Source organism: Podarcis liolepis (assembly GCF_965112155.1).
Source record: "Podarcis liolepis genome assembly, chromosome: 15".
Taxonomy (NCBI): domain Eukaryota; kingdom Metazoa; phylum Chordata; class Lepidosauria; order Squamata; family Lacertidae; genus Podarcis; species Podarcis liolepis.
The window spans coordinates 37,631,980-37,658,750 of NC_139566.1; the positions used below are offsets into that span (position 1 = coordinate 37,631,980).

The 26,771-nt window shown below is 43.1% G+C and overlaps 1 protein-coding gene and 1 long non-coding RNA gene across 53 annotated transcripts in view; both read right to left on the reverse strand.

The window, feature by feature from the left end:
• Nucleotides 1-19,742, reverse strand: part of EP400 (E1A binding protein p400) — a 77,847-nt gene extending 58,105 nt beyond the window's left edge. For 37 of the 50 annotated variants that reach the window (XM_083476337.1, XM_083476335.1, XM_083476334.1 and 34 more), the window contains exons 1-8: nt 19,461-19,594; nt 15,563-16,902; nt 11,501-11,611; nt 8,327-8,414; nt 7,865-7,972; nt 6,619-7,013; nt 4,635-4,937; nt 2,478-2,663 (exon numbers count right to left, since the gene is read on the reverse strand). In XM_083476337.1, the coding sequence (XP_083332463.1) occupies nt 2,478-2,663; nt 4,635-4,937; nt 6,619-7,013; nt 7,865-7,972; nt 8,327-8,414; nt 11,501-11,611; nt 15,563-16,876 (2,505 nt within the window). In that variant the 5' untranslated portion in view covers nt 16,877-16,902; nt 19,461-19,594. Of the gene's footprint in view, nt 1-2,477; nt 2,664-4,634; nt 4,938-6,618; nt 7,014-7,864; nt 7,973-8,326; nt 8,415-11,500; nt 11,612-15,562; nt 16,903-19,460 lie in introns of all 50 variants that reach the window. The other 13 variants (XM_083476341.1, XM_083476339.1, XM_083476338.1 and 10 more) reach the window with 4 other exon arrangements.
• A 2,413-nt stretch (nt 19,743-22,155) lies between these two features.
• On the reverse strand, nt 22,156-25,828 carry LOC310694122. 3 transcript variants are annotated; one of them, XR_014519552.1, is made up of 3 exons: nt 25,406-25,828; nt 25,035-25,283; nt 22,156-23,046 (listed from the first exon to the last, which is right to left on the reverse strand). It is a non-coding gene; the product is annotated as an uncharacterized lncRNA (long non-coding RNA). The 3 variants fall into 3 exon arrangements; XR_014519553.1 differs by having other exon boundaries at nt 25,389-25,827; XR_014519554.1 differs by having other exon boundaries at nt 25,385-25,827.
• Nucleotides 25,829-26,771: the final 943 nt, after the last annotated feature.

Below are 26,771 nucleotides of genomic sequence, written 5' to 3' on the forward strand. Positions count from 1 at the left end.
GCAGAAATAGGCATACACACAATGGAATACTGGGCCTGGTCCACCTCAATAAAGTACTGGTTACGCTGCCATTTTTGCTGTCCTCCATCAAGCCTGCTCGCTGATTTGCTCAAAGACTCCTATAAATCAAGATGGTATCAGTACCTCGAAAAAAAGATTGAATCTTTAGGCATCGAGCTGGAGCCCCTGTACAATTCTAATGAGCAATACATTTTCCATAATATCCTAACTAGACTAAAGGATGTCGAGAGACAAAATATTATGGCAGCTGTAAACAAAATTTGCTCCCCCATATTCTATGATTTAAATATCTTAAATAGCAGAGCCAATTACGTCACTAAATTAACAATCCCAGCCCAACGTAGGGCTTTTATGCTGGCCCGGTTGAATGTCTTTCCCTCAGCATTTGTCTGGGGAAGATATCAAAACATCCCTAGAAACAAGAGATTTTGCAGATGCTCTATGAATGTCCCGGACACTGTAGAGCATATTCTCTTTCATTGCCCATTGTACAGTACGCTCCGTCAACGCGTGCTGTCCCCTCTTTTGGGTGGTCTGGAACCCCAGCAAGGTGAATGTGTGGGATTCTGCCTATCCGACGTTGACCAAAGGGTAACGGCGGGGGTAGCCGAGTTTTTGGTAGCAGTCCTCCAAGGAGCAGGTTAACAAGGAAAACCACTGATTCTATATGTATATATATATATATATATGCATGTAGCCAACTGCTGCCTTTTATATATATTTCAAGGCTTTTACATGTTATTTTTTCTTTTATGGTTTTATTTGCATAATGCCTAATAAAGGTTTGATTTCAATTCAAACAAAAGCCATTTGAGGGCTTGCACGCCATATTAACAACAATCGTATTAACCATTTGTTAGGGGAGACCAGGAATTTCAATATCACAACCAGAAAGGAAAACCTCCATTATACTCAAGCACAGGAGAAATTTTAAGAAAATAAAAAACAGAAAACCTAAATTTGCGAGGCAAAAGAGCCACCATGCCTATAGTCTGGAAACAGTGCAGTCCCTCAGAACAGAACTTGGCTATTCCTATTCTAGCTGTAGAGGTTGGATCCAATGCTGTCACTTGAGGTCCTCAGGTGGCCTTGGTGGCACAGAGTGCCTTCCATCAGCTTTAGCTGGTGGCCCAGCTGCACCTCTGCTGGGCAGGGATAGCCTAACTTCTGTTGTCTATGCTCTGGTAACCTCTAGGTTAGATTACTGCAACATGTTATGCATGTGGCTGCCTCTGAAGATGGTTTGGAAACCAACGCTGGTGCAAATTTATTATTATTATTATTACTACTACTACTATTACCATTATTATTTTTCCTGATGGGACTTGAGGCAGCTTACAGATAAAAATAAGAACCTCTAAAAACGTAGTAAAAAAACCAATAGTTAAAAAGCAATTAAACACTGATAAAATGAAAACTATATACATACTTTAAAAATCTATTAAAACCATATCAATAATTACGAAAAAGCAGCATGGCACCGGCACTTTCATTAAAAGCACTTTCATTAAAAGCAGAAGGAAACGTAAGGAGGGAATCAGTCTATAGCTGCTCTAGGGAGAAAGTTCCTAAGTCTGGAAACAGCTACTGAGAAGGCCAGAGGCTGGGTTGCTCACTGGCACAAGACAGTTTGAGCAAATAACACCAATCCTGACCTGACTGCACTGGCTGCCAATCAGTTTCCGGGCCTAATTCCAAGTGCTGGTTTTGACCTATAAAGCCTTAAAACTGATCGGGACTGCAATACCTCAAGGATTGCCTCTCCCCATATGAATCAACCCATACTCTGTGATCATCACCCAAGATCCTTCTTCGTGTGCCCACTCCATGAGAAGACATGTGGTGGAGACCCCATTTGTGGAATCCTTTTCCCAGGGAGGCTCGCCTGATGCCTGCATTACATCTCCTTAGGCACCAGGCAAAAAAGTTCCTCTTCAACCAAGCCTTTGGTTGATGAAACAATCTACGGCAGGGGTTGGAAGCCTGAGGCCCATGGGCCACAAGAGACCCATGGGGGTCGTTTAACCGGCCCATGGACTCCCACTCGGTCGGCTCCCATGCGCTGCACTAAACCAGCGTGGAGCAGAGCAGAGCCCACCTTCCGCGATGCTTGCCAGCTTCCCATTGGCTGCAGGAAGCTCCTTCAGTCAATGGGAAGCTGTACACACCTCCTCTGTGCCGGAAGGAGCAACGGAAATAGCATTTGCGCATGCCCACCACAGCATCTGCGGGAACGGGAACCAGCCCAAGCCACAAAAACTTGCCGACCCCGATCTATGGCCTTTTAAATGTGTCTGGGGGGTGTTATTGTTTCGGTTATAATGTTAAGTAGTTTGTGGTTTTATTTTGAGTTTTTATGTTGTAATGTGCCCTGTGATCTTTAGATGAAGGGAGGTACATAAATTTAATTAACAACAACATTTTGCCAATACAGCACAAATGAAACACAACAATACCTTCTTAGCAGTGGCCATCTTCCACCTCCTTTCTTGAGCAAAGTCTGTTGCCATCCACTGCATCTCTTCCAGGAGATAATCCCACTGAGATTTGGGTCGGGGAGCCTCTTGAAGTTTGGGCAGCCGTCTCAGAGACCACAAACCTTCCTTCCTCAGCTCTGCTATTCGTTGATGGACTTGGTTTTCCTTATTGAAGCAAGCAAGCAATAAAAATGGGTGTTGTTGGAAATAAATTGTGCTTCCAATAGGCCAAAGAAAACAGCAACAGCAACAGGTGAAAAGGTAATTCAGCTACCTGAAGCATTGTCATGTAATATATTTCAGGGGGTGGAGGGGTTACAGCTCACTGAATGGAAACAAGTTGGATTAAAAGGCCCACTTAAATAAAAAGGCACAATGGGCACCTGTCATGAATGACCTTTCTGTTTTGGATTGAACACTTTCAGTAGGTAATGGGTTAAGTAATCCTTCTGCCCAGGAAAAGTAGGGAATATACCATATTGTTAAGCTTTATGACGTATCAGGTGCAATATATGGAAGAATCAGCTCCTACACAAAATGGATGGCTGAGGTCACCTCAGGAATACATCCACAGGATGGCTCCGTCAGTGTAGACTACTCACGGATAGGACCCCCAGTTCAGATATTCTGTGAGCTGCAATTATTGGCCACCAGAAAAGCTACCTTCAAAGTAAGTAGTTAAGTGGCACCTCCTTATCAGGTTCAAAGAAAATGAATGTGAGAGCTTCAGAGGACCCTCTCAAGACTCCAAGATAACCTATGGACTACATGAGGGTTGTAAATGTGACTGGATTCCTTTATTTCACAGTACGGAAGAGGGAGATGAAGCCTGCTTGTATAGGCTGTTGGGCTCAAGTCCCCGGTCCAGGCCACCCTGAAGAGATCTTAGTAATCTAGGCTTTTTCAGCAGAAGCACCTTATGAAGGCCTTCCAGGTTGTCTCATATATTCCACAGGCTACACCTCCAAAATTGAGGAGAGCCTACTATTCAGTCACCAGGATGCAGCCAGCTAGGATCTGGGAGCAGTACTGGACCCTAGGAAAGTGGGACTGGGGGAGATGTCACACTCACAGAGATTTCTGAAATCTAAGGCCTCCTCAGTCATTGAGGGGCAACCAGAAACACAGAGTAGACCTTTCCAGCTTTTTTTCTCTCAGCACTCTGGACAGGCGGAGAGGATGGGAATAAAGACATACAGGAGGCCCCTCAGCCCAGTAGAGTGAAACACATCTATGCTCTCTGCTCAAATGAAAAGGTACCATAGGAAAGTAAGGTGGTTTTGCATTTTCTGGAGAGTAAGGTGGAGATGCAAAAAAAATTCAAGAGAGGAGGGCAGAAGCACACTTGAAGTACCTCTTGAGACAAGGCCCACTTTCCCAGATCCATAGTTTAGAAACTCAAGTAATAAAATTTGTCCTATGAGCTGTGCCAAAATGGGCAACAGGTTGGCCTCTGTTCAGATGAGAAGGGATTCGGTCTGGATGCTTAGGGTATTGGGCCTGGGTATTGCTGTCTGTTCACACAGGCCTTGGTTGTTATATTGTCTATCCTCACCAGGACATGGCATTAGTAGAGAAAGGGTTTAAAGGCACATAGGCCAAGGTTCACTGCTCTGACTTCCAGTCAGCTGGTGCTATGTCTGGGTACCTAGAAAGAACACACCTCCCACACTGCAAGATCTAGGCAGTTTATGCCCCATCCCATCAGACTGGCATCTGTGGTGACTTATCAGTTTATCAGGATTGAGATGGGTGCCCTGTGGTTAGCCGCTATCTGAAAGATCAGGAAACCTGTGGAAAGAGAGGCACCTAAAGTAATCTTTCCTGAACTATGTCTAACTGGGATGGTAAAAGAAACCGTTGCAACTGTCTGGAATCAAATCACGGCTAGACGACAAACCCAAGTTCTGCTTTTGATCTGCAATCAGGGAAGGTTGTTCTGAGAAATTCAACAACGCTAACAAAGGGTCTCCTTGTTCATTACCGCTAATCGTAAGGCAGATGATATTGCAAATATTCTCATACAGGAGCAAAAGAATCCAGCCATCACCTCAAAGCTACTCTTTTTTTAAAAAATGAATAATCTGTGTGCATACTGGGAATTCTGGCATTGGATTGTGTGGTGGGTTTTCTTACCAGTTTAACTTGTTCTGCCAGCTTCTCTTGAGAGCTGTCCTGTGCTAGAACTGTTGTATTTTGAGCCGGACTCTGAATCTTTGGTGCTGCTGTCACAGCCAAGCCTGGGGGCTTGGAAGCAATAGGAGAAGTTGCTTTATTTGTCGCTGGCGAAGTTCGACTGGTTTGTGTCGGGTAAGTGGGCTGTGGTGCCACGCTGGAAACAGTTGCTGGTGGGTTGGATGAGGTAGGAGGAAGCACGCTTGCTGGAAGACGCTGGGAATTTTGGACGGTGTCTGCCGAAGGTCGCGCTGGGGTCACTGCCTGTGAAAGGCACACATCCATGTTAAAAAGACCAAGTGAAAGGGGTTCAGCAGTGAGACACTGCTGCCATTTGTAATACAGTATGATACAAAGACACACCGACCAAATATTGGCCTAATTATGCAAACCAGGCTGTTTCAAAGAAAATACTACTGTAGCCAGTTACAACAGCACATAGGAAACACCAGCTGTTTTAGCCTGTGAGGTGCCTGGTGCGATGCCTTTGTACTGCAAAGATGAGCAAACAAGCAAGCGCCATCCCAAGCTTGAAGAGCTACAGTTTACCTACAAGTAAAGGCCATGTCACCCAATGTCAGAAACTGAGGGTAGCCTTTGCATTCATCATCCCTAAAAGCAGCACCCATCACATCCATTTTCCTTGTTCTATGGAAGTCAATGGAAGCCACTGAGAACTGAGACATCCTTAATCTTGATTAGCCTCACTCTGGGTGCACAAATATACACATGTAAGTAACACAAATTATTATTATTATTATTAGTAGTAGTAGTATCATCATCATCATCATTTTATTTATACCCTGCGCATCTGGCTGGGTTTCCCTGGGCAGTTTCCAGCAGAATATAAAAGATAAAACATCAAATGTCAATTCACCTTAAAGATGTTTGTTCTCATGAATTTATTCATTTATAGCTTTTTAAGTTGCAGTAAGCATGCCAACTGAAACTCTCTGCCAATTCAGGGGTTCAGACTACATGGTTTGGGTTCTAACATCTGCAACTGTAACCATAAAACATGAAAAGCAGGGGAGTGTTGGGAGACAATGTCAGTTACACCCCCCCCCCATAAATCTCCTCGTTCTAACTTCAGCTTTCACCTGGCGGGGGGGAAGCAAACCACAAGGAATGTTCAAATCTAGACCACCGATGAGCACCTAGATAAGCATTGGTTACGATGTGTAAGAACAAAGTATGCAAGTCGTGTATCCGAAATGAATGCCTGTGCATTCTAGCTGCTTCTCTCCTGATGTGAGCAGTGACTGGAAAATGATCAGCTGCCCATCTTGCATATATTTTTAAGGTGGCAAGCAGCTGACATCACACATGTGCGCATTTCCACATGTGTGCACCCTGGTATCCTGGTATCACACTTGAATAGAAAATAATTCTGTTAGTGGTACCCCTGTGTTGAAGCCTGTTTGCATGACCGCTTACCCTCCATAAAAAGGAACAAGCTGGTCAGCTGCAAAACACACGTTTGACTGGCCAGTTATGTATATCTAGACGGGACCTGCCAGCCCCTTACTTTTCCATGTATTCATTCAAGTTATATGCAGGGCAGCAAAAAATGAAATGATAACACATTTGAAACATTTTAAAGCTGTAAAAAAAGTCTAAAAATAACACAATAAAACATCTGATTTTTTAAAAAATCATGTGTCTAACAGGCCTGCTGAAAGAGAATGTTTTTTCAACAGGTGAGTCTAAAGGAATACAGTGATGGTGCCTGCCTGATATCAACAGGCAGGGAGTTGCAAAGTACAAATGCTACCACACCAAAGGAATGACTTCTTGCAAATGCAGAATGGAAACAGTGTGGTGCCTGTAGAAGTGCAGGCTGGAGTTCCTGAGACTGCACGGATAGACAGATAAATAAGATAAATAAACATTTGGGATAGACTTTCCACCAAGGCTACATTTTCACATGCTCCTGCCCAAATACCTGTTGCTGTGCTGGAGCTTGTGCTTGGGATACCTGGGCCGTTATCTGCCCTTGTACAAGTGCCGCTGACTGAACCTGCTGCTGAAGTGGCACTTGAACTTGGCCATGCGGCACGGCAGCGGCAACGGATACGCTTTGCGGCTGGGCCTTCACGTGAATCTGAGGTTGCGCCAGAGAGTCTGTGATCGGCGGCTGTGGCGGCTGCGTAAGCTGCAGGGTCGCTGGGAGAGGCGGGAGGGGGACATTGCTAGACTGCAGCCTCCCAGGCAGCTGAGGCGGAGGAGTGTGGAGACTTGCCGCATTCTGCACAGGAGGCCCTTTGGAGGGGTCATACTGTTGCTGGCTCTGCTTCTGCCCAGTGAGCTGTACCGCTTGAGGGGTGGGAGGCATTCCACCTGCAAGCAAGAAGAAAAATGGAAAGAGCTGAATTACACAAGCCAAGGCTTTTGGACTTGTAGGACACCAGAGCATGTCAAGGAGATAAAAGTTAACTCTTCACAGTGGTACCTCCGGTTGCGGACGGGATCCGTTCCGGAGCTCCGGTCAGATCCTAAGGTTTCTGCAACCGGAGAGACCGCTTCTGCGCATGTGGCAAAAATTCAGAAATATACTTCCAGGTTTGCCACTTACGTATCCTGAAGTTTACGTAAGCGGAGGGATACGTAAGCAGAGGTACAACTGTACTTACTTTGACACACTTACAGCATCACTTAAAATAAGATTAGCATTGGTGAACCGCAGTAAGAAATTCGGTCAACATCAATCTACCATGCACAAAATCTTATGGTTTTTTTCCAATCACAAGTCACGTACACACAACACAACACAACATGAACAACTTTATTAAATGGTCACCTACATGTCCTATGGTCTTAAAATGTTGTTGACACGGTTAATTATAAGCAAAAACAAAACAAAATACGCACAAATGCAAGAACTAATGTGGAATTAAAATGAAAAACGTCTAAAAGAGAACCACCCTTCTTGCAAACTGGAAAACTCCCAAGTGAATGATTCTGCATCAACTCGCGTGGCCATTTTCCAGGCCCACATGCACTACTGGAGCCTACCGCTCAGCTCCTTCGAAGGGAACGAGGCATTTCACACCAAATATTAATTTACAAGGGGAAAGCATAGGGCAGAACCAGAGATCTCAGAAAGGCTGTGTTTTGTGAGGTTTCTGCTTCTGGTGCCAACGCCCCCCCTTGCTAAATTAATCTGCGGTTGGCATGTGGCAACACAGTACCTTGTGCTGTTGGCATGAGTTGTTGAAGAGGGACTCCTGAAGTCACACCTGGATGCTGAAAAACCATCCCATGACGGCCCACTTCAATTCGGGGTCTCTTAGACGAATCTGGTGATATTCAAATTCCATTTATGGCAGGGTATAGTGGAAGGGGTTCAGGTTACAGTGTTTTAAAAAGATGCCCCGTGAGTTTTAAATTCGGCTTTCTGTTTATCTACAGCTCTACTGTGGAAAAGTACAGCATCAGGGCAGTAGTTGGCTGAAATGCACACCATGCCCATGTGAAATCCAGCTTACTGGCTGTGGGAGGAGCACATGGCATAAGCCAAAACTCCCATCGCAACGAACAGGCCACATGGTCACACTGAAGCACGCTTTTTAAAAAGTAAGCACTAGATTTAAGATGGTCCTGGTGTTAATAGCCGAAAGGGATGATCAAAGTTCCACTGAAAGGAACCATACCTGCTGATGTAAGTGCCTGTTGTCTCTTAAAAGCTTCAATTTCTATGGTATTCACAGTTCCTGTTACTGGAGTCCCTGCATGCGCCTGCTATTATAAAACAAAAACAGAGCATTCAGAATTCAATTAAATCCTCAACTTCTTTGACAGAACCTTATATGCACGAACCCTTCTTTAAATAAGAAAAATGGTGCATGAGAAAATCTAGGGAAAAATCTAAGAGCTGCTGGCCATTTTTAAAAACATGTCTATAATGAAGGAATGTAAAGCAACTGCAATATACTTACCTGTTAGCTTTCAATGATTGTTATTAAAGATGATTCTGAATCTATTTTACAAAGAATACTCATTTTTATATGACATAGGTAACGCTACAGAAAGTGAAATCTATGCAGCTTTCTTTCTTTCCTAACAAACCAAAGTTAAGGTAAAGGCTTCATCCCCCACAGCTGAAAACCTTCATTTGCTTGATCCTGGAATGAAATCATAACCTTTTTTGCTTCACGCATGGAGACACCAAGAATTTGGTGCTTTCTATGCTACAACCAATCCCACCAAGATTCTGTGCCCTTCCCGTCACCCCCAGTTCACAGGGACCATCCAATTTCCCCAAAACAGTAGGTGCCAATGTATGCAAGAAACAACAATGCTAGGACAGACCAATCCTCAAGATACTGGAGGCAGAAATCTGAAAACGAAGTGGGTACCAGCAAAAGTGATTCATTAATCCAATCACCATACAAGGGCAAAAAGTCCATCATTATTATAGGCCTGTTGAGTGAAGGGAGGGCTTGTAGTTCCCCCTGGCAGGAGAAGAAGCCTCCCCCATTGGTTTCCCCCAACCTGGTGCCCTTCAGATGTTTCAGACTACAACTTCCATCACCCCTGAACATGCCTATGTTGGCTGGGGCTGATGGGAGTTGTAGTACAAAACGCTTGGAGGGCAGGAGGCTGGGCAGATATCTGCTCATGTAGTCAGTGTCTCTCGTTCTCTGAAGCTGCATAGCCACCACTGTCTTGATGGGAGCAAACAGGTCATTAGACTGCTGCCGTCGGAGAGCTCATCTAGATTTCAATGGACATGTCAATATAGTGTAAAATGTTTAATGGAAAGAACCCAACTAACAGTGCAACACTACACATGTCTACTCAGCGGTAAGTCTGAATTAAGGGGTTTACTCACAAATAAAGGGTAAGAGTGTCTAAGAATATGATCTAACATTGCTACAAACTGTACGTATTACCATTACCACCAGTACCTAAGCACATTTATTTGGAAGCAACTCCTACTTTGAATTCTGCTTTGAATGTGTGCGTTGGCGTTAGTGTGTTGGCATAACAGCCTAAGGCTGGAGAGTTTCATCAAGGTCCACCAAATGGCTTCAGAATTGTAACTATAACTATAATAGAGGCAGCAATTTTAAAAAATGTACACTTTAGGTAAATATGAAATTTAGCTTTACATAAATTTAGATTTACAGATTGAGATATACTTGTAGACATTAGGTTTCTGTTTTGTTTTGTTTTGTTTACAGAGGAGGTAATACCTGGTACACATATGATAAATCAGGTAAGGGTGGGGGAAAACCTCACCTTGTGTAAAGAATTGATGCTTGCCATAAAGATATAGTTTAGAACAAAATAATAAAAGGAACTGTAATACCAAATAAAGTGTGGAACACAAAACAAGTTCTTAATATTTGAATATATGCAATTAAAATATCATTAAAGTAATGTCCCACACACTAATTGTAGATGACATTTTCTGTACACAATCTTTTGAACTGCCTTTCTGCCTAGGAGGCACCCTAGTCTGTCATAATGGCCTGCTTGAGAAACAAAAAAAAGCTATTTTGTCTTTACAGTGGTACCTCAGCTTAAGTACTTAATTCGTTCTGGAGGTCTGTTCTTAACCTGAAACTGTTCTTAACCTGAAGCACCACTTTAGCTAATGGGGCCTCCTGATGCTGCCGCGCTGCCAGAGCACGATTTGTGTTCTCATCCTGAAGCAAAGTTCTTAACCCAAGGTAATATTTCTGGGTTAGCGGGGTCTGTAACCTGAAGCGTATGTAACCCGAGGTACCACTATATTAGAATGAGCTGGCCAAAGGCTCAGACTTATGCCCTCCCTGTTTCTCTAAAACCCAGAAGAGATGCTGCCCATCACTGTAAATACTGAGCTAGATGGACCAGTGACATGATTCAGTATAAAGAAGCTTCCTATGTTCCTATGATCAAAAACTTCCAGTTTTGAACTAAGCCACAATTCCATTATTTCTGAACTCAGAGAGCTATGGTTTGCTCTAACTGTGGTTAGTTTAGCAAACCAAGATACCAAACCACAGCTTGTTTGTGAAGAACAAGCTATAGTTATAGCAGACCACAGGAGGTCCCACAACTGTGCTTAGGTCAAAGCAGAAGCTGTCCTCCTCTCAGGAGAAAAAGAGAGAGAAAAATAGTATGTGAGTTAGGCTCTCTAACCTTACAATCAATCATGGTTTGCCATTACATCTGAACCAGACCATTATTTCGAGCACAACCCTTCAGCGCAGGGCATGATAACTCTTTCACTCTATTTTCTGGCACCCACAATTTAATCCAACAATTCATAAGGTCTGTTGTGCATACATTTGACTATTAAACAGCAAGGTATTTTATTATGCATTTGTAAAGTGTGGTAATTTAAATTGCATCAGAAAGAGAAAAGGTGCAGCGGCAGTTCTGCCCCCTTTTTGTATCTGTATTCAAAAACCTTCAAAATCAAGGACAAAAGGGGGAGGAGAGAGAGAACAGAATTTTAGAAAGAATCCACAGTCATATTCCACAGACACAGAGACCCACACTGTTACTAGGCAGAACGCACAAGGGAACCAAAGACAAGCAAACCAAAGCGGAACACATCAAAAGCTGAAAGTTAATGAAATAAGCCAGCAACTTTGAAACAAGAGGTGGGAAAAAGTAACTTCCTCAAAGCTCCATAAACACTCATGCATCTGAAATTTTAAGAGGTTTTTACTATTCATTTCCGTTTTTTAGATGAAAAGGGATGGGCTCTCAGGGAGTGGGGTGGGGAAATGCAGGTTCTATTTTCAAATACCAAATCTGAATGAGGGGAAAAAGGAATAGTAATAATCACCTGGGATGAAACTACAAGTTTAGAACCATTGAAAAAGTACCTGAAATGGTTGCTGCTGGGATGAAAAAGCAGCAGAAACATTTGGAGGAAGCTGGGTTGCTATAGCAACAGGAGTACCAGTCTGCCCATCCTTTCCTGTCACAACCTTTACCTGAGAGAAGATATTTTGGGGGGAAACAAAAAGGGAAATCATTTTCTTTTCTTCCGTTTTTAAAAAATCTGATCAACACACTCCACTTTGCATTGTATTGATGGTTCCTCGCTGAAGAGGGGATTTTAAGAAAAGGCCCATAGGTGTGATGGGACTTGAACCCACTTTTTTTTAAGAAGAAAAAAGAAAATAAATAGGATGTTCTGCTTTGTCTTTATAGACAGCAGAATGGGGCGAGGCACAGGCTACTTGCAACCACTCGCCACCTAAAGTCTTCACTGAAATTTAGAATAGGCAAATAAACATGGGTTAACTTGAGATATTGGCTTTCTAACAGACAACAAAATTAGCATGACAGACAGTTCACACTCAGAAGAGCCCCAACATTTATTAAGCAATGAGCATAGCCTGCATTCTCTCCCCTCCTCGCAACCTCCCCCAAACTCCCATAATAATCAGCCCACCCAGGCAAGGGATGAAGTTGCATTGCTTTAGCAGAAGGTGATAAAAGGAAGGGGGAATAAGAGTGAGGAAATGCACAAAATACAAAGAGAAGGAGGTACCCCCAAAGTGCCTTGTTTTTCAAAAGGAAATGTAACATTGTCAATGTTCCTGGAAGTTTATTACTTGTTTCTTCAAACGTCTTCCATAAGTCCATTTTATTTTTTACAAAGGGGGAAAAAGGTTTTCTTAAATTGAGTGTTAAATAGGGATACCTGCAAAACTGTTATAAATTTAAGTGAAAGGCTTTAAACATCCATTTATGTCACACAGGACCGGTTAAGCAGGTATAAATAATTTTGACCATTCAAAAAGTAAAGGGCTGGGAAATAATATACTGTTGGGGGGATATAGGTTAAAATCAGTCTCCTTAAAAAATACTGTCTATAGAAAGGAATGTACTTTATCAAAATTTAAGAAGTGATACATTTGATTTTATGTGCCATGCCACCAGGCCTACTCAGATGAACTTAAATGCCTTTACTCAACCTTTATAATGAATTTTGGAAAGACTTTCTGAAGAATAACCATTTCGAAAATTAGGAGCATCTGTCTTCATAGCAAAAGTTTGAAACCAAAGGGATGCACAACACCAATGAAATAGCTTTTTGCTGCATTTTTCATTAGAATTGATTCTGCAGGAAAACATATCTGAGTTTGTTTAACAAGCAAGAGTTGATTCCACATTTAGTGTTCTGAGTATTCATCATGCCTGACAAGCACTTCTGTAAAACTTAGAAACACTGATCCAAAGTACGGTAGTATCACTTTGATTATAATTGCAGAGATTCAACCATGTTGAGGTCCTCTACTGTCAAGCAGTGCATAAATTTTATGAATTAAATAAACATAGTTGTACTCAGTACTATTTTTCTAGAAAAAGAGGTGCTGAAGCTCACCATGAACACCTCCTTCGTTAGAATGGCAATGGAGCCCACCTGAGAACTGAGTTTGAGTGAGTTCTGGCTGGAAAAAGCCCTGGTTGTACGTACTATTTTTTCAAGCTTGAGCTCGTTATATTTAAGAATGAGTTCTTGAATTTTAAGAACTCTCAAGCATTTCAAGCTCCTGAAGGAGGAGTGTCTTACTCTGAAACCCCTTGAGCTGCAATAAGGAGTTTTATGTCAAGTGCCTGTTGTCCTTTTTGATTTGTTTTTTATTTGCTGTTCTTTTCGTTTTGTTAATTATGTCACTATTCATTAAAAATAATTTCAAATTGATGTTCACCTGCTTTCCACTCTATAGTTTTGTGAGACCACAAAACTATAGCCCCCACCATTTTGATGGAAGCAAATAGGTCATTAGAGTACTAACAACTGCCATTAAATAGGTAATCAAGATAGTATTGAAAATGTCAACATATTTACAATACTGAATTGGAAGAAGAGACTGGCTCTTTGGAAATGGTAGTTTGCAAGTCAGCAACTATACATCCTTCACCTATTACAAGGTCTCAGTCCTGAAATTGTTTCAGAGGTATTCCCTGCATATAAGCGCTATATGCCTCACTCATGACATTACACGCTCCCATTATGTGAGTGACCAATTTGTTCCAAACTGAGGGATTCAAAGGCCTCCAACTCTTCACAAAAGGAAACACTTTGGAGATCTGGCATCAAGTAAAGAATCACCTATTGAACAAGTAAAGAGTCACCTATTGAACTGAAGGCTTTTTTTATTCCAGCAGGCATTTTAATTGAAGCTTGATTTTATAATTTTAACTTATTTTTATTCTTTGTATTGTATCTTTGCGAACCACTCAGAGACTATTGTAGTTAATTGGTAAATAAATTATTTAAATTAAAAAATAAACACATTATTTGGAAGTTTAAAGTAGATAAACATCGCCTTTAGAATCAATAGTATCATAAATTGGAATGAACCCCTTTGAAATATGGGACTTCCAGAAATCCTGTTTATACCTGTGTTTTACCAGTAAACATTTGTATAAGTATTAGACAATTTACTGCTAAGCTTGCAAAACCATTCAAGTTGCAAATCTCAATGGAATTGACTTCTGAGTATGAATGTATAAGATTGCATTGTTAATTTGCTTTTTATAAAAAAAAAAGACACAGACTTTAGGCTTGACAGTTTTTGCAAGATAACAACAGAAAGTGGTGTCTACGCCAGATAGTTACAGATAATGAAGAGTTTAAATTTATTTTAGACTGCACTTTTTTTAATGTAACAAAATTAAGCACGTGGAGCAGGATCCCAGTAGCTTTCTTTCACCAGGGCTGATTATAAAAAACAAACAAACCATTTTTCAACAGCAGACACCAGAGCCTGCTTGAGAAGTTCAGTTTCAAACTCTGCTATGCAGCAAGAGAGGAGGAAGCTATTTGATAAACATAGCCCCAGAGTGTATTATTTGCTAATGTGGAACGAGCTACCGGGTTCTTTGTATCCAGGCCTTTATTATTATTTTGCACTACAGTGATACTTGGAGAAACTGGTGGAGCCCTAAATTAAGCCTGCTTCAAGTTTTCACTTGATGTTATTACAAAATCATGGCTGTAATCCTATGCACGCTTACCTGGGTGTAAGCCCCAATTAACATAGTGGGACTTGCTTCTGAGTAACCACACACTGGATAAACCACAAATTACATAGCTGAACCTTCTTTTAACTGACAGCTAAGTTTGCCATTTTAGCTGAGTGCCAGTAAACCTACTGTGCAAATTTATACTCAAGTTTAAGGTTCCTGTGTGAGCATGACTGGTGAGAAAGCAAGCAAACAGAAAACAGAAAAATGCCCTACAACTTCTGCTACCATGTTAAACCAGCTTTTCTGACACTTTGGTTACAACTAGAAAATATTTATATTTCCCGAAGGATTTTGCCATTATTTTTGTAACACTGCAAGCCAGCACATCATAACTTCGTATCATTTTCATATGTGTACCCTGAACTTGCTCTAAAAAGTTGAGGGCAACATTGCATAGGAATTTTCTCCATTTCCCACACTTTCTAATTTTATCATAACAACACTGCAAGACAAGTTAAGCTGAGAGATGGTTACTTGTTTGGAGTCACCAACTGGATTTCATGGCTAAAGTAAGAACAGGACTTGAACTCGCATCTTCCTGATCAAAGAGGAACATTCTACCTACTACACCATAACCAATCTATGAACAAAACCACAAATAAGATCAAATGGAATTACAAATAACAGCAAAATTTAAGATCCTAAACCTAAGTCCAGCAAATCTTTTTGCAACATCAAAACATCAAACCTTAAAGACGAATGCTGCAGGATACCTACTGGCCTAATAAATCTTGCAACCCAATCATGCTTCGTACTCCAGTGCAAAACTAACTGATTTCAAATGTACTGAGTTCCAAGTATGCACGCTACAGACTACAGAAAATTAGAAATCAAATAACTGGTATAAATAATTCTAGGCTCCAGTAGATTTCTAAATTATTGGAACAGCAAGTTCCTACCTCGTCATTGATAACCTCAGATTGTTCCTCTTCCTCCTCTTCCTCCAAATCCAAGTCATTCTGCCTGAGGTATGCTTGCAACGCCGCACAAGGCTTCTTCTTGAAGGCTAAGAAATCCATCATATTTCCATGCAGGTGTTGCAGGAAAAACAACTCAATCAAATACTCTTTGAAAGCGTCTTTCAACACCTCCATTTCCTTGAGGTGGTGGTCCAAACATTGCTTTCTCAGCTGAGCGGTTTCTTGAGTGGCTGGAGGGATCTCTTCCAGTTTCTTTGTTTTTTTCACCACAGCACTTACTGAAGGAGCAAGAGGGAGGCTTGTCAGCCCCTGGGGCATGCTGGCCCGGGAAGGGCTTGTGGGAGGTGGCGGCGATGTCATTCCAAAAGCAGAAGCTCCTCCAACTCCAGCTATCAGCCCACTAGAAGTCCGGTCATATCCCAGGGATCTGCTCAACTGCTGACCTTGGAGAACCTGCTGCTGTTGCTGCATGCCTTGGATGATGTTGCTGATATGAGGTGGCAAGTTATTTGTTGCAATGTGACCAGGGCTAGGTAAAGGTTGGATATTTGCTCCACTAGCGACGGGACTTTGTGGTCCAAGGTGGTGTATGGTGCCACCGGTTTGCGAGTGGGGCTGTGACAGCCTACGTTCTCGAACCGCAGCAGGTGCTCCGGAAGATGAAAGCTGCACCTGAGCTGTGGTTCCTTGAGATATCTGGGTGATGCCGGAGCCTTCCTGATACACAAAGTGCCCACCATTTGAAGGGCTCAAGCTAATCTGTCTCACGAGAACACTCGCATCAACAAAGCCTCGTGTCGGGCTCTGGCTGCACATCCCCAAGCCAGGCCCTGGAGTGCCCGCCCGAACATTTGATATGGACTGCACTGGCATAGAGCTAGGCTGCGTGGGGCTCTGAGACTGAGCCTGTGTTGGCAACGGCGAAGTAACTTGAATGTAAGAGGGGGACCCATGCTCAAACCTCCTTTGCTGAGGGCTGAACTGGAAACTCGGGGAGGTCGGACTCGGGATCGGCAACGGAGTAAGCGTGATCTGCTGGTTTCCTGTCGCAACCGGTCCAACATTCTGCAGGGTAATATTCACATTCTGCCCAGTGACTGGGCTTCTGCTCATTATAAACTGCTGGATTTGGTAACTGGGAGACTGTGGTGCTGATGGGCTTGCTGAAGGAGCAAACGAAGGTGCTGGGGACTGGGGCAGGTTCGCCTGTTGGTCTTCACCCTCGCTGCCAGTGAAGGAGCGGGACCTTTGGAGCTGGCGTTGGGCATTTTGAGGACCATTGCCATGGTGCATTATCACCTTTTTAATGTTCTCAATGTCTACAGGGAAATTTAGAAGAGTTCATTAAGCAACACAGTAAAGACAGCATTCCTCCAGTGTTTTGTCAGGCTTGTCTTTCCATTCCCTTTGTGCCCTCAACCACTTTTGAAATTAAATGATTGTGAGGGGTTTTTAAAGATTTCCCCAAGTTTCCAGTCCAGGCTTTTTTATGTTACCCTGGGAAATACATGTATGTACCTTGATGGAACTATAGAAATAAATGTATTTAATTTCTTTCCAACTTTTCCAAATTATTTAAGCAGATGTGCTCCGCCTGACTGCTACTAGATCTATTACCACTAGTTGCACCTTTCAAGTGTAAGACAAGAAAAGAAAGGTTAATATTCTCCTGGATAGTACTGCATACTCTGTTAAATGTTTTATGCTGAACCACAACAGAAGGATTAAAATTGTTTTCTGTAGTTACTGTCTCATTTTTATGATGTGAAACATAAATAGAAGAATGAAATGACATCTTAAAACCAAACACATTTATTATGACTTTCACGTCTGTGGACAATATGATGCACAAAGTCTTATTCAAGTTGCTAATAACTTGGGTGTAGGAACTGCCGCTGTTAACGTGCTTATTCAGAATTTTATTTCTCTCTAACCTCTTTCTACAATCTTTCCCCGCTTCAACTCAGGGCAGCGCCTCACACATCTGAAGGACAGGACTCTAGCAGACCTTGAAAGCTTATGTCATAATACATCTGTTATTGTTTTGCTACTTCACAGGGTTGTTGTGGGTGTTTTTAAAAAGTGGGAGAGGGAGAAGAACCACATTCACTTGCTTCTGAATAATAGCAGCAGGTTCCCAAAGCACTAATAAAAATAAAAATTCTTAAATATTTAATTAATAAATTATTTCCAGGTGGTAGCTCTGCAGCTACTGAACTCCCTTCTAGTTAACATTTGTGTGGCCCCTTCAGTTCTAGTATTCAGGAAAGCCTTAAAAATATCATGCTTCTGATACAGAAGACTGTAGTCCACAAAAGCTTGTGCAATAATAAATTTGGCCACCTTTAAGGAGCCACAAGATTCTCTGTAGGTTTTTGCTGAAACAAACTTAAAATAAATTTCACTGTAGGAGTTAAAACCTTATTTTTGCTAATTTTCTTTCCTTAAGGAAAAAAAGAATTGGTGTCTTAATCCAGTACAGTATCTTTTTCTCTGCACCCAGTAGCACTTTCACAAGTCTATCCAGGCATGTAATTTAATTACTTACATTTGTTTTAAACATTTTACAAATTAAATCTGAATTTTAAAAATTATTGTATGCATACTTTTTTTGGTGGAGTTTAGTTGTATTTTATCGACAATTTTATTATGCATGGCACTTAAAAGATCTATTTGATTAAGGAGTTCATGATGCTTTTAAAATGAATCACATAAATCTGTACTCTTGTCTGAATGGTTCTATTACTTTTATTTCTCCAAGTCATTGTATAAGGGTTTGGCTGTGAGAGGCGAATGATCGATGACACCCAAAGCGGCAGCTCTCTACGCCCATAACATATCAATATTAACAACAATACAAAAAAAACCAAGGAATTTTCTTGTGTTTCTATGCCTAAACAACTCAGACAATTGGCTCCATCTAGCTTGGTACAGCTACAGCAGCACCTCTCAAACTTGGGGTGCTGTTGGACTACAATACCCATCGTCCTTGACTATCGGTCCTGCTAACCAGGGGTGATGGGTGTCGTAGTCCAACAACACCCTAGCCTTGGGAAAGGCTGTTCTACAGTGTGGTGTGGTGGTTAGTGTTAGTGGACTAAGAACCTGGGTTCAAATCCCCAGTCACGAAACACAGTGGGCTTGGCCTTGGGGCCAGTTGCGGTCTCTCGGCTTAGGCTACCTCGCAGGGTTGTTGCAGGGGGTTAAATGAGAACCATGTGTGCCACCTTGGGCTCCTTGGGGAGAGAAAAGTGGGGCGTAAATGCAATAAACCAGGCATCCCCAAACGCAGCCCTCCAATGTTTTGGGACTACAATTCCCATCATCCCTGACCACTGGTCTTGTGAGCTAGGGATGATGGGAGTTGTAGTCCCAAAACATTTGAAGGGCCGAGTTTGCGGGTGCCTGCAATAAAACAAAAACAAATGCAATGACTGGCTCTCCAGGGTTTCAGTTTGGCTCCTCTCCACCCAGCCAACCTGGCCTGATCCTGGGACACCCTGCGTGCAAAGCGGGTGCCCTAAACCGCAGCCACGGACCGGCACAGTCCTTCCCTCCCTACCACTGTTGAGACTAGGATGCTGGGGATACAGGGGCCCGATCCGGCAGGGCGAAAAAGGTCCCGTCACCCTGTCGCGGAAGCGCCCCGGCAGAAAAAGCTCCTGGAGTGGCGTTTGCGTTCTCTTGCCGGCGGGACCGGCCCTTCTTGGCCCTTCCCGGCGCCCGTTAACTCCCTCAGGCGCGCGCGAGAGGAGAAAGGGGGGGGGAGGTCCGAGTTCGAGGCCTGGCTTGCTTCTCAGGCCGGGCCTAGAGCGGCCTAGACACCTCGGCCCTCACACACAAGCCGCCAAGCCCTCCCGGGACCGGCCGGCTCTACCTTGTCTCTCCGGCGAGGCGTCAACCCGCTGCGCTCCAGTCAAGGCGCCTCCCCAACTCGTCCCTCCCGCTCCGAGCCGGGCCCTGCTTCTGCCATCCGCCTCCTGACAGGAAACTGGCGGAGGAGGAGGAAACAAAAAAAAGATAGAGAGAGACGCATGCGCATGCGCTGGTTGTACGGGCGCCGGTGAGGGTCAGTTCGTGGGACGTCGCGCCGGTCAACCCGGGTAAGCGCGCTTACGCCAGCCTCACCCCACCCTCGCCCGCCCGCCCGCCCAGCTCTGCTAGTTGGCTTCGGTTTGGAGAAATGCGCATGCGAATAGAGGCTCCGCCCAGCGTGAACGTAAAGTACGTTCTCTAGGCGCGGGGAAGGGACGGCCCTGACGGCGCATGTGCCAAAGTGTGACAGAAAAGGAGGGGGAAGGAGGGAAGGAGCGGGAAGGAGGAAGAGAAAGAATCTGAATTGGTACATGCGCACTAGTTGTTTTCTGCATAATTTTAGACTCGGGTTTAAAAATTAAATAGCCATTTTAAAAAATCTGCTATAATTCCTGATTGTAAAATCAAGCAATAAATGCCAGCAATTTTTAAGAGTGCGATGTACACCACTTCAGTCAAATACAATAAATAATCACCCATAATCATCCAACTTGAAAGAACATTGAAAACCGATCAATAAATCCACTAAAAGAAATGGGGAGAATAATAAATTCTCAATTATTTTTATTTATTGGATTTATTCATCTTTCTTTTTTACTGTGATAACCCAAAGCCGCCCAGAGTGGCTGGGGAAACCCAGCCAGATAGGCAGGGTATAAATAATATTTTTTTATCATTATTATATTATAATTCAAAACCGGCATCGAAGAAAAACAAAGAAAAATCTGAAAGGCAATCCTTTAAAAACGAGGCAAGATTGAAACTTCCCAGCCACTCAAAAGGAGGCCACAGAATTCAGAGCCAAAAGTCTGGCACCTAAATCTGTATATAATCAGTGCTTTTTTTCTGGGGGTACTGAAGGATAGGTATTTCCAGCACTTTTTCCAGAAGAAAAACACTGTACAGTATACAATTATGGTACCAGGTGAGTCTCCCTGCAGGGTTTGACTAAGTACAGGGCAGTGCACAGTTTACCTTACAAATTTAGGGGGTGTATCCAGAAACTACATATAATCCCTCCCTCAGTTACATGCTTATAGCCTGGGAGGGGGGCAGAATATGTTAGAATTCCTGGCTCCATGATTGCAGTCATAGGATTGTTGTCTTTCACATGACTGTATGTTTTGACTCCACAGAGGAGTTTGGATTTGATATCCCACTTCATCACTCCCCGAAGGAGTCTCAAAGCGGCTAACATTCTCCTTTCCCTTCCTCCCCCACAACAAATACTCTGTGGGGTGAGTGGGGCTGAGAGACTTCAGAGAAGTGTGACTAGCCCAAGGTCACCCAGCAGCTGCATGTGGAGGAGTGGAGACGCGAACCCGGTTTCCCAGATTACGAATCTACTGCTCTTAACCACTACAGACAGGATGTTTGTGTTACTGTGTTCCGTGAAGTGGGACTATTGTCCCTTGTTCTTTATCTCTTTGCTGTCTGATGCTAGAGAGAGAGGGAGCCATGTTGCAGTGCTCGGTGTGTGTTTATATGTAAATAAAGTAGATTAGCCAAAATGCTGAGTTGCTGAGGTCTGTCATGCAAGCCACGCGCAAACTCTGCAGATCCCTAAGTGTGCTGGTGTTGGTTGGCATCGGTCGTTGCGATGTTCGGGCTGAAGAAAGCTTTTGAAGCTCCCGAACGAAAGACCAGAAGGGAGGGAACATGCCAGTCAAGCATGTCTCTGCGAGGGTCCTACTCAAGTGTAGGCTAAACTCCTGACAGAGTAAACTCCATTTTCTTTTCTGTTACTCCCTTTTATTTTATTTTATTTTTTATTTTATTTTTGGAGGAGCAAAATTCAATACTTAAGCCAGTGGCAAATGTGGGGCATAGTTTTTATACGTGATCTGTTTGAAGGGGCAGCTCCCAAATTAGGTCCGCTTGGGTACGATATGAGTAAACTGGTCCCAGTTACATCAGTCTTTTCTTTATCTCAAACCAAAAGAGCAGGAATCAGGCTACTAGGTCTTTAACAGGATTTGAGCAATTGATGCTTTTGACTTTACTGTACAATGAAAGTTCTGGCATCAAACATTTACAATGAGACAATAGGAACAGCCCAAAGTTTAAAAGAATAATGGGCACAAAACTTGTTGGAGGAGATGCAAGGGATGGGAGGCATATTTCCTACATGTGCTGGGAATGCCAATATGTGCATGGGTTTTGACAGGGCATCTTTTAAAAATACTGTATAGTCTTACTGTAAAGAAGGAAATACAGATGGCTCCAAAATTAATATCATTATCAAATCTTTCATTGTCAAAATGTCCACATCCTATATAAGGAAATGCTTCTTCTTGTTTTTATCAGGGTATCATGGTTTTTACTGGTTGAAAAATGCTGGAAATACTCTAAAGATCCATCGTTAGAAGCTTGGTATAATAAAGTTCGCATTTTTATATTAGCAGAAAAACAAACTAAATCAAGGCCTGGCATAAAGACAAAAACAGGAAATGGATTCATTTTATGAAACAGGTTCTGCTTTATTGATTATATTAATAAACAGGGTGAGATGAGGAAAATACCAAAGACTCAAGGAGAATTGTGCAAAGGTATGCTTTATTTCATAATATATTAATATAATATTCAATATGAATAACTATCAAACTTTTTATTACTGTATTCAATTAACAAATAATGATCTACTTTATTACATCAGACACATCATTAAAAAAATTAAAAAGCACCATCTCAGACTTCAAAGTTCAGAAATTATATATGTATCTATATAAAAATATCTAATAAAGTGTGGATGAATGTAAAATAGGAACATTAATAGGTAATGCCTTAAAGGTAAAGGTATCCCTGACCATTAGGTCCAGTCGCGGGCGACTCTGGGGTTGCGGCGCTCATCTTGCTTTATTGGCTGAGGGAGCTGGCGTTTGTCCGCAGACAGCTTCCGGGTCATGTGGCCAGCATGACTAAGCCACTTCTGGCAAACCAGAGCAGCGCACGGAAACGCCATTTACCTTCCCGCTGGAGCAGTACCTATTTATCTACTTGCACTTGATGTGCTTTCGAACTGCTAGGTGGGCAGGAGCTGGGACCAAACAACAGGAGCTCACCCCGTGGCGGGGATTCGAACCACCGACCTTCTGATTAGCAAGCCCTAGGCTCTTTGGTTTAGATCACAGCGCCACCCGCATCCCTATAGGTAATGCCTTAGATGCATACAAATTATTTACAGCTGCTTGGCTTGAACAGCACTAATTACAAGAACAGCACTAATGGTTCCTTCAACTAAAGCTTTGTTCCTTTCACAAACTTCAGAGTTTAGATGCCACCAGGAAGTTCCATTTCTAGCAGGTGTGTTGGAAACTTGGCTTAACTGCAGAATGAGTCCAATCATACGAATAGGGTTGCTATGGCTGAACATGATACGGAGCCATAATCTCTCATCAGCATGAATACCGCAGCTGTGATCAAAGTGCCTAAAGAAATAATAATTAAAAAACAACAGAGGAGTATTAACTATATATGAATAGAAAATCAAAACACCACGTTTTTTTGTCTCCATATATAAATAAATTATGGCCTTTTAAACTGTGAGGTATTGTTTCTTTTTTTTACTACGGTATGTATTTTTGTGGGGTGGGGTTATTGTAAACTGCTGTTTGATCCTCAAATGAAGGGCAGAATAGATATTTAATAAATAAAATAAACATATATAACTTTATGTATTCATTTATTAAATTTATCTCCCAAGGGGACCTAGGGCAGCAGGACACAGAAAAGTGATAAAACAATTCAACTAAAAGTAAAATTAAAAAGTTGTCTAAAAACAACCACATACTCTTGAAGCTAATCATTTTCATGGTTGCCAAGAACAGTATATTTCAGTCATCAAGTGCCTGGGTAAACAAGAATATATTTAAATTCCTCCTGAAAGTGAATAGTGAGGGATACAGATGCGTTTCACCAGGGAGGGCATTCCACAAATGGGAAACCACCACCAAAAAGGCCCTGACATAGGTCAACACCAGCTGGGCAACATCCAGTTGCAGCAGCACCATCAGGGCATCCCCTGCCAATCTTAGGACCCAATACGGTTGATACTGGGGAATACTCTATGAAGAATTAGTGCCTGAATTTTCCTGCTACTCTGGTGCTCCTCTTCTCTTTTTCACTATCAGGGACACTTGCAGTATACGATGTAACTCATGCTCAGAGTAGACCCATTTAAGCACATTTATTTAAATGGTTATTCTTATCCAAGTATGACTTAGCTGGATGTCACCTTCCTCTGCAGCCAGTATGAAAACACACAACACTAGCCTCTTTGCAGATTGTTCTGCTAGCCTTTAAGCCAGGCATAGGCAAACTCGGCCCTCCAGATGTTTTGGGACTACAATTCCCATGATCCCTAGCTAACAGGACCAGTGGTCAGGGATGATGGGAGTTGTAGTCCCAAAACATATGGAGGGCCAAGTTTGCCTATGCCTGCTTTAAGCTAATCAGCTATCATGGGCTTCCTTACAAAGCGGCATTAAATAAACCAATCAACTTTTCAACCCGCTACATTCTCAAAGGCAGTCAGCCAACCTGGCAACCACCACCAACTGCCAAGATGTGGGATAATTATTAAAGAGTACTTTTTTGCTAAGCCCCAGATCTCATGCCCCTTCCCCCGATTTTGCTCACAGAGAGGTTGGGTATGCTGTAAAGCTGCAATCCATCACTGTAATTTGCCAATACAGCGGTACCTCAGTCAACGGACAGTCCTGTTAACTGACTATTCGGGTTACGAACTCTGCAAAACCAGAAGTATTGTTCTGGTTAGCAAACTTTACCTCGGTCAACGAACAGTGGAAGGGCACTGGTGGCTGGAGGACTCATTAGGGAAAGCGCGCCTCAGTTTAAGAACGGCTTCGGTGTAAGAACGGACCTCCGGAATTGGTTTAAATTCATAAACCAAGGTACCACTGTATGCATTCTGTACATGTGCTGCGTCATGCCTGCGCCCAGAGTCTTGTAAGTACCTACCATCAGATGAATGTTTGCTCAAATTGTAGACCCCAATGGGAACCAAACATCCTACTGGGGAGGGATATGAGCATGACTTCAATATATCCTCAGGCAATGCCAAAGCACTCTACTGGTCAGAGAGCCTCTGGAGTAAGGTAGAGGAAAACAAGTGCTAAAACAGACGCTCAAGACTAATTACCCACCACAGGACTGGTAGATTATATTACCATCATAGTAATAATTTTATTATTTGCACCCTGCCCATGTGACCGGGTCGCCCCAGCCCCTCCGGGTAGCTTCCAGCGTATACAGAAACATAACAGAATGCAATTCAAAATTCAGTGCTGTTAGTTTATACAACCACCACACTGGAATGCTGCAAGGAATAAAGATATTGAGGCCACCATCACATGCACACATAGGTGGTTTTGATCGCTTCCTTTAATCACTTTACCTCTTTTATTGCATTTTTAAAGCGCCATGCGGAAAGGACAGGAGCTCAGTGGGAATGCACGCAGAAGGCCCCAACAGAGATCTTGATTAAGATGGAAGAGGGCTTCCAACAGCAGGTTACATCTTCGCTTCTGTGCCACTTCGTGTCCTCTGGGTAGTGAATGCAAGGCTGGGGGGGGGGGGGAACTCTCCCGGTGGAACTTCAGCCTGCTCCATACCAACTGCAGAAGTCGTGTGTGCCCCCACCTTCCTGCCGAGGGAAAAGAAAAGAATAGGCAGTCAAGCTAATAATGCTAATACCACCTCAGTATCTAACATTAAATACCTCACCCGCCCTTGCACCAAGCCTACCTACCCATTAAACACGCTCACCCCTCTCGAAAGACTGCATTTGGTCTGTCCTGCCACCGCCCCGCGGAGGATCCACGGTGGGCGATGCCATTTGAGGGACACCGTAGGGGGGGGTAGGGCGCGCGCGCGCGCAAGCTCTCCCCTTTCACAAGATACTATGGCGAGCTCGGGAAGGAGGGGCTGCGCGAGCTCAAGGTGCCATTGGCCGGCGCCGCGCGAGAGCTCTCGCGGTATTGGGCAAGCGGTAGTGACTGTTAGAGCAGCCCCGCCTATCACAAGCTCAGCGGTCAAATAGCGGGGCGGGCGGGCGAGCAAGGGTACGGTAACCCAGCAGGGACGAAGTAAGGAGAGTTATACGCGATGCGCGTTCTCTTTCCCAAGATGCATGACGGTTCGGAAGCCTTGAACCATGACGCTTGGGACGTCATATTACGTCACAAGTCACCCCCCCCACACACACACTAAATTCCCCCTCTCAGAACTGGCTTTTACGCCACTGAGGTGCAGCTGTTAAGGCTGTTGGGCTAAGGCAGAGGCTTAAGGTGACCTTGAGCCAGCAGCTTTCTCTCAGTGTAGCCTGAGTCTACCCAGCAGGGTTCTTGTGAGGATAAAATGAGTGAGGGAAGAAATAGGAACCATATTATTACATACATACATACATACATTTGTTTGTTTGAACCCTGACAGAGTCAAGGCTGCTTACAGACAAAAAAATAAGAACTGCTAAAAACACAGAGCAAAACTTTTTTTAAAAAAGTATCAAACATTGACACAATTGAAAGCATATAGATATTTATAATCTATTAAAAACTATACAGTATAAGTTGTCTTGCGCTCCTTAAGAGGAACTCTTTAATAAAGAAACCTGGCAGCAATTGAATGCCTGCTCAGGTATATATTCAGATGAAAAACAACTGACAGGGCTATTTCACAGAGAGAGAGAATCATGGGAGTTGTAATTATTGTGAGGCTGCTTGGGAAACCTTTGAAAAGCAAACTTTCAAGTTGGGCCATTAATTCCTCCCCACCCCCCGCTTTACTACCATCAACTCTGTCCACCACAAAGAACAATTTAAACGTGGGTCTCTGCAAACCTAGCCTAAACCACGACACCACACTTCACTTTCAGACACAGATCCCTACCTCCTCCGAAGTGAAAGTCGCGCATATAAATGAGAAAACATATTTTGGCTGCCTTGCAAAGCACAATCTTAAAGCACAGCACCTTACAAAAGAATCCTGGGAACTGTAGCACTGTGGGGTAAACTACAGTTCCCAGCAGTGTTTTTTTCGGTGGGGGGGGGCGGATGCATACCCCTAAACATTTTGTGAATCTAAGTTTGGTCTCATTGAGGGACAGTATTTCAATATGAGTAGGAAAATGAGA